The sequence below is a fragment of the Eriocheir sinensis genome, chromosome 28, assembly GCF_024679095.1.
Source record: "Eriocheir sinensis breed Jianghai 21 chromosome 28, ASM2467909v1, whole genome shotgun sequence".
Taxonomy (NCBI): domain Eukaryota; kingdom Metazoa; phylum Arthropoda; class Malacostraca; order Decapoda; family Varunidae; genus Eriocheir; species Eriocheir sinensis.
This window is the reverse complement of record NC_066536.1, coordinates 3,331,857-3,339,813: the sequence shown is the minus strand read 5'-3', so window position 1 is coordinate 3,339,813 and position 7,957 is coordinate 3,331,857. Positions and strand designations below refer to the sequence as shown.

Sequence of the window (7,957 nt, the reverse complement as noted above, 5' to 3'; positions counted from 1 at the left end):
CGGGTCCCGGCCACAGAGGTGACATCAGTTTGCTGCTAAATTGTCTTGAGCTGCCGCATTGCTCTTCCCTGTAATATCTGATAACTGCCTGCGTGCGCGATGTATCAAACAATATCAAACAAAAATGAGGGTAGATAAGCAACAGTGCTTCTTTACCATTGCCTTCTGGGCCGGCAGGTTGTGGTGACTCTTGACGAGGCGGTGCGGGCAGCCACGCCGGGCACAGGCTGGCGGCTCGCGGTGTTAATTATTGGTATAGAGGTGCAAAGAAAATATTTTTCTCTATCAGCGATATTTATTTGTAAAAATATTAATTTTTCTTTCGTATTATGTGTGTGTGTGTGTCTGTGTGTGTCATCCATTTGTTTGATAATTATTAGACCTCAAATAGCAGCAACAAATTATGCAAAACTCGACTAGGTTTCATGATTACGAATTTCATGTAATAAATCTTACATTTTCAATACATACACCCTACCAGCGTGGAGCAGTGGAGAATACAGTTATGAACAGGGGGCTACAACCCCCACACTTTATCTGTCAAGTGTCGACGGAGGACAACGGTACTTTTAAAACTAACGATGTGTTTTAATGTTTTCTTCCAGCTTCCCTTCCATCCTTCCTGCTTTATTTAGAGGCCTGATTTTATTTTATTTATCTACATTTTTTGACGATATCTACATCTGCCTGCATACTCGATGTATTTAACAATAGCAAACAAAAATGAGGGTAGATTATAAACAACAGTGTTTCTTGACCATTGCCTTCTGGGAAGTGGGAAGTGAATAATGAATATCCGTTTTAAAGGAGTCTGTGGTACGTTTACATGTTCTGAGTAATGTACAGTATGTCCGCTCCACAGTAATCAAGTACTTGCATCCAATGATATTCATTCCAAGGGGATTGATAAATGCATGTCAATATTTCTCTTACATTCAACTTTGGAGAGTAACGGGAACTGGGAAACGAGTTGCACTAGTGTAGGTTAAGTACGTTATCGTTAATCGTCGGTGTAATCACAGACTTGAATGAAAAACCACGCCGCTACAACTTCCGACTTACTGTACTGGTTATGAAGAGGGAGAATGACAAGGGTAGTTGCCATGCCCTTACTGACCGTAATCCTGACAGCTGAAGGAAGAGAACAGCGTGTTGGAGTCCTGCTGGCTGTAACCTTCTGCCTTGCTTTTCACTGGCGGGAGGTGGGGCAGCTCCTCTCCTGAGGGCCACGAACATCTCGGGTCCTGACGGCTTCTTTGTGCACAGTAGGCTACGCTAATGTGCCAAGAAACACCCCTTCGTGTTGCTCTCCTCGGTGCTATGAGTTTGGTGCAAGGAGTGATAAAGCTTGTGCTTGGAATGTTTTTTGACAAGGTAATGATTTCTAGTATTTCACGTAAAAAATGTTGCTCTGCAGTGAAGCATATACACAGTTTAGGTATGATAGTCTAAGGAAATTTCATCTGTAAACATCTATCAGTGTTTGTCATTTTTGCTCCCTACAATTTACTATTTCCTTGCATCGGTTAACACAAATCATGCAATGTCCACTACTTTACACACATTGCAAAGTATCGTACTGGCCCTTCACGTAAAGCCGCACCTCCATCGATGAGCATCGGCACCACTACGGATCCAGCACTTACCAGATGCCTCCAGTTACTGCCGACCATTTAGTCCACCTGTAGTTGCTTCACAAGTATAATTTATCCTTAAAAGCCTATCTTTATATAGCTTAACTATACTTCAACGCAAGTTCTTTTAAGAATGTGACGCTTTCGACGACGAGTGGCTTTTGCCTGAGCCGAGCATGTCATCAGCACCGAAGACGAGCACGAGCCAGTTGTTTACACCTTGTCGCTGAGGTTGGCTGCAGGATTGTCAATGCCGCCAACCTTCTCCGTGTTGCGCTGGTGCGGGGTGAGCTGCGCCGTGCCGTTCTTCTGGGGCAGGTCCTGTGAGAGAGAGAGAGAGAGGAGGTGTGAGGTACAGACCACTGCGGCAGGCTGGGTGAGTGTGGCAGCAAGGCGTGTTACGTTCTTCCCAGCCCCATTTCCCGCGCTACTGGTTGCCGGGGAGGGATACAGTTTGGTTGATTTGGGCGATCTATTTCAGACACACACTTTTCATTTCAGACTAAAACATAATCTTATTTCTCGCGGTGATTGTTATTTTCACTTGTAATGAGCTGCGAAAACGCTAGATCAAATTCACCGAATAGGCAGTGTCTCCGATAGAGGCCGCTCACGTCGGCCATACAATATCCTCGTGTGTTGGCGGATTTTCAGTTTTTTGTCCCCTGGTAAACGGCGTCGGTTTTCATTACGGAGGTTTAGTGCTTGTCTTATAAAAAAATATTGAAGTCAATCAGTTGCTATAGTTCTACTCAACTATGAACTTATGAAGTCAGAGTGAAACGGGGACGGGGACTCCCGTGGCCACAGCGTTGTCAGGTCTAGTTTGGAACACAGAGTTAAATACTATAGTCGGTTCCACAAGAGCTGGTGGAGATAAACCTTCAGGAAGGGACTTCCAGACTTTTCACCATTGCTTGAGTGACAATCTCGGCGCCGCTCATTGGCCAATTCTTCACTTGTTCTAACGTGCATAAAATTGACTTTGTATTCCCATCAAAACCCTTCTTGATTTGTAAGGTAACAGATAGCACCGATATAAACTAATGCAATAACATCTTTATTAATAAGTATGTTCCTTTTAAACTATTATGGATAAATCTGAAACGACATTCATAACAAAACTAAGTCGGAACTGGCATGGGCGTCCGCAGAAAAAAATGCAGGGGGGGGCAATGTTGTCCTGACTCCTGAGATTGCTGTCCTGGGAGGAAAGAGCTTAGATGCAAAATGGTGGCACTTTTTCATCTGACAGAGTAGCTCAGTTTGTGTTCCGAGAGTAGTAATCTACTCTAACTGAATGAACTGGTGAGAAATGTTTATGTTCTTTTATTCATTTTGTATTTTCCATAACTGCACGTAAAGTCATAAACGGACAATATCCAGCGACGGGAGCGGCAAGCTTGAGAGTTTAAAGGGTAGGACACAAAGTCAAGATTCTATCCCTACTTTTCTACTACTGCAAAGTGCCAGCTAGGCTACAGCCTAGTACACAATGAAATTCGTTAAATAATTTATTGTAAGATTTCTTAGTAGGTTTTTAGTCTTGGCTTAGTCATAATGTGTAGTGATGCTACGTAGTCTTAACGTAAACACTGGCCTAAGACAAGAACCTTCTCTTTCATGGTGCTGCCATTAATCTTGAAATATATATCATTTATTTGTGCCATAAGGAAAAGCGATTATAAGAATAACTACATTTAGATATCAACAGTGCTGATTTAAAGAGGCAACAGAGAGCGATATATAGTAGACTATTTCATGGCAAATGAAACTGACGCAGGTGGGGGGGGGGGTCGAATTAGCAGCGCTTCTCAGCAGCGCTGCTGAAAAAGTAGGGCATTAGCAGCGCTACTGTCGCGCCACGCGCGCGCTGCTAAAAAAGTGTTGCGGCTGCAGCTACGTGTGAAAGCTCCCATTCAATGCCATGTATCGTGACGAGCAGCGCTGCTTTTTGTGGTCGTCAACGGCGGCGAAGCCAACCACTCAAATCCGTCCGCAGCGCTACTTTTTGTGGTCATGGCTGCGTGTGAAAATCTCCATTCATCTTCATTATTTACCAGCGGCAGCGCTTCTGCTAAGTGTCCCCGATTGGCAGGGGCCTAATGTAGTTATTCTTATAATCGCTCTTCCTTATGCTATTTGTTAGTTTATTACACGCAAATAATGGAAATATATTTCAGGATTAATAATAGCACGATGAAAGAGAAGGTTCTTGCCGTAGGCCAGTGTTTATGTTATGACTACGTAGCATCACCAAACATTACGAATAAGTCAGGACTAAAAGTATTCCAATAAATCCTACACTAAATGAGTTAACAAATGACAATGAGCAGACTATAGACAAGTATTTTGCAGAAGTAGGAAAAAAAAAAAAAAACGTCGCTTCGCTCGCTGGATGTTATTCCTTTACGTGCAATTTCGACTTAGTTTTGTTATGAATGTCGTTTCAGTTTTATCTCTAATAGCTCAAAAGGCACATTTATTAATAAAGATATTATTGCATTAGTTTCTATCAGTACAGTCTATGACCCTACAACTCAAAAAGGGTTTTCATAGAAATACAAATTCAATTTTATGCACTTAAGAGCAAGTTAGGAAATGGCCAATGAGCGCGCAGTACCATCACTCAAGCAATGATACCAAGTCCGGGAGTCCATCCCTGAAGGATTATTCCCGCCAGCTCGGTAATGAATAATTAATATTGCTGAAATAAAGACTGATGAACATTTTATATTTCAGCGGTTGACTACTTTCATCCCTTGACTCATTATTGGAGAGTGTTTATTTTCCTGACGATGTGCGTACTTATTGGAGCGTAGCTTATGAATTCGTGAACTTAGCCCGTATAACTGAAATAGCGGGTTGGCATGTAATTTTAATGCTCACATAACATTATCCACGATGTTTACAACTTCACAAAGCAGAAGGCAAAAAAAAAAAAAAAAAAATCGATGCTTGTGCGCGGGACTCATGATAATATTGACACGATCCCTGAAGTGCATTTAAAGATTCGGTTTTATTGTCGTTTATACTATATATTTTTTTTTTATAAATCTTAATGATTCTCCTTACTCGCCATCTTTTTCTCCTGTTCTGCGAGGCAACATGACTTGTCTACTTATAGTGATGACGTTTCGTGTTTCGAAGCCAGCCCGGGTTGTATTCACTAATTTGTACGCATCATTCAATTGAAATGTCAAAATGTAATTTCATTGTTCCAATTATTTTGACTATGCATATTTTTTCCCCCTCAGTTTTCTAGATAATTTTTCCCTGATATGAGGACTTATTGGAGTGATTGGTATACATTTATGAGCTTATCCTACTCCTTGTTGTTGTTCAAAGATTGCTCCCTCCCTATAGGGGGGAGCACGGGCCTTTGCCAATGGCGGCCCGTAGCAGGGTGCCGACAGACCGACTCTATCGGCTGACGTCAGCCGAGCCGACCAAGTCGGTCTGTCGACGAGGACTGGGGAGTCTTTGATCCAACTACTTTTCGTGTATCTCATATATTGTAGTGTTGCTGAGGTGACTAACCGTCTGCACCGCAAAAATATAAGTGCCTGCTCCCCTCACTTGTCAGTAATCACGAAAACAAATTAATATTAAAGTACCTCTGAAATAGATTTGCTAAAGAGATGGGGAAAATTTTGAAACTATGACGGTGAAAACGAAGAAGAAAATAAAGTGCCTCTGAAATAGCGTTGAGAGAAGATGCGAGTTTGTGGGCATTTTTGTGGCAGTGCACATGGCAGTGAGGGGTTACCTTAAGGTCCGTGGTGGTGAGGGCGACCTTGGAGCGTTCTTGTTTCCACAGGTATGCCCTTCGTGCGATGAGCAATACTAGGAGAGGCACGGGGGTGAAGATGGTGAAGGCGGCGGGCAGGGCTGTGTGGGGAGAGGAGAGAGGGAGAGGTGAGACGGTGCACAAAGACAGACAGGCAAGCACACAGGCAGACAGGTAGACAGACATAGAGACAGGAAACACACACACACACACACACACACACACACACACTCACCAACAGCAAGCTCGCCGGCGGGGGAGTCGAGGGTCAAACTTAAGATGATGAGGGCAATGGTGTAGTTCTGGACGCCTGTCTCCACGGCGATGGCGATGACGCGGGCCGTATCCATGCGGAAGAGAAGGGCGAAGACCATTCCCGCCAGGTAGCCCAAGGTAGGCAGCGTGATGCCCGCCACCAGGGTCTGGAAATAGGGGCTTTGTTATTAGGTAGGCTTGATGATTTGTACCCGCCATCTCATACAAAGAGAAGCTACTATGCGATACTACAGAAATGAGGTATGAAACTGGTATATTGCCAAGCCAAAGCTTTTTTTTTTAACGAAATAGCAAACTCCTTATATACGTTTGCTCCCCTGCATTTCCTCCCCTTACACCTCATGAAGCAACAACATGACGCCACAAAACAGACCGAACGCCACGTACCCGCCAGGTGAAAGTCGTGAAGGCGTACCAGTAGGCATACACGCCGAAGGTGAAGGTGACGATCAGGTTGAATGCGACGATGGGCGACAGCACCTTGGCACAGACGTCCACAAACTTACCCCTGCAACGGGTGGGGGGGAGGCTTAATGTGTGTGTGTGTGTGTGTGTGTGTGTGTGTGTGTGTGTGTGTGTGTGTGTGTGTGTGTTAAAAGAAAAGTGTGGATCATTTGATTTTTGCCTTAACTGAAATAATTTATCGTTGGAAATAGACGTACTAACCGATTCTGGAAGATAAGGAAAAGGTGAAGAAACAGGTCACCCATACACATATGCTAGACTGCTCTTTAGATCGAGTTATTTTATTATGGTGGAATTTCAATATTTGTAGTTGAAAAAAAAAAGAACGAGAAAAAAACGACTACGCTGTTTACCTATTTTTCGGCCAAAGGGTTCTGATGTGTGCTGATGCAATTCCTATTCTCGAAATTGTGGAAAAATTGCCTCCTTTTTATATTCTAGATGGAATTAACACAAATTTCTTCCTAACTTGAAAGTATCCTGGGATCCGGGAACGTTATTTGCTCCCCCGATAAGTGACTTGTTCTCTTTATGTGTGTATCTTTGTGTGCATCAAGGGACAGACATTCTACAAGCTCAAATGGCCTTTTGCTTTTATTATAAATAGACCGAGTGTCTTCATTTCGATATACGAGTATGTTATGAAGAATAATACCCTGACCATCTTACCCGAAAATAGAATGAATTGTGCATTTTTCTTCTTTTTTATGATTTTTTTTCGTGTTTAAAAAAAAATGAAGTCTGTTTACTCCGCCATTTCTGCACCAATTTGTTTGTCCTTTGTAAACAAAATACTTTATAATCTTCCTAATATAGTTAGTAAAATAAATAAGTAAATAAATAAATAAAAAAATCCTTTCATTTAGTCGCAAAAGAAAATATGAGAAAATTTGCAGTCCGGACTATATTATTACTATATTGTGCAAAAAAAAGAAGTTATTGGTAATTTTTTTACTAACTTTATTCTATAACATGTCTAGTTCTCAACCCTATAATTTTATGGCAATTGCGCAAAAACTAAAGGAGGAGATGCATTTCATGTATTATTACCGCTAGGTTTGAGAACACGGCGATTCATTTTTTTTTTCATTTTCGTGTCATAGTGCAATCAAATACAATTATAATGTCCCAGACCTGTTATCATTTGATTACTTATGGTTCATTAATCACATATTAATGCATTTATCTAATGATGTGACTCCTGGTTCCCCCTTTCAAAGACATTAATCACTCTAGGGTTTGGGTATCGTGCCGCGCCATGTCATTCATTCTTGCCAGGTTTGATCTATAAAATTCGCCTGGTCTATACTCATTGCTTACAGTGGCATCTACTTTTTCTCTCCTTTTGCCTTTGGTTGGAGTGGTAGTTCTTCGCTCTCTGCGTTTCAACCTTTTTCTATATTGATGTTTGTTCCGAACATGCTTGTAAGTGGATGACACTTGTCATTGCCAAAATTCTGTTCTATCACTGTCACTTTGGCGGCAAATTTCACTCTCAAGTATTCTTTATGCTTGACTTTCATGCATTTCAGTCATACTTTTGAACAAATATTTTTTTAATGAACCGACTTTTTCTGTATCGAATTAAGTTTTGGAATCTCTTGTGAATTTTCTTGCCGCTCCCATCAGTAGGTGCACGTCCGCGCCGGTGTGTGCAAGATGTAGTACGTTGACATCATACAGTGACAAGAGAAAAACGTTGGAAAGCGCCTTTGTCCTGCAATGGCGTAATAATGGCTAATGACGATGATCTTGATGATGCGTATCGTTCCTGAAGGGTGTGAGTAACGAG

At 42.0% G+C, this 7,957-nt stretch overlaps 1 protein-coding gene across 3 annotated transcripts in view; it reads right to left on the bottom strand.

Annotated features, from left to right (window-relative positions):
• Window positions 1-19: 19 nt before the first annotated feature.
• Window positions 20-7,957, bottom strand: part of LOC127004366 (ileal sodium/bile acid cotransporter-like) — a 30,554-nt gene continuing 22,616 nt past the window's right edge. For all 3 annotated transcript variants that reach the window (XM_050871986.1, XM_050871987.1, XM_050871985.1), the window contains exons 8-11: window positions 6,088-6,208; window positions 5,660-5,846; window positions 5,404-5,525; window positions 20-1,955 (exon numbers count right to left, since the gene is read on the bottom strand). In XM_050871986.1, the coding sequence (XP_050727943.1) occupies window positions 1,848-1,955; window positions 5,404-5,525; window positions 5,660-5,846; window positions 6,088-6,208 (538 nt within the window). In that variant the 3' untranslated portion in view covers window positions 20-1,847. The remainder of the gene's footprint in view (window positions 1,956-5,403; window positions 5,526-5,659; window positions 5,847-6,087; window positions 6,209-7,957) is intronic.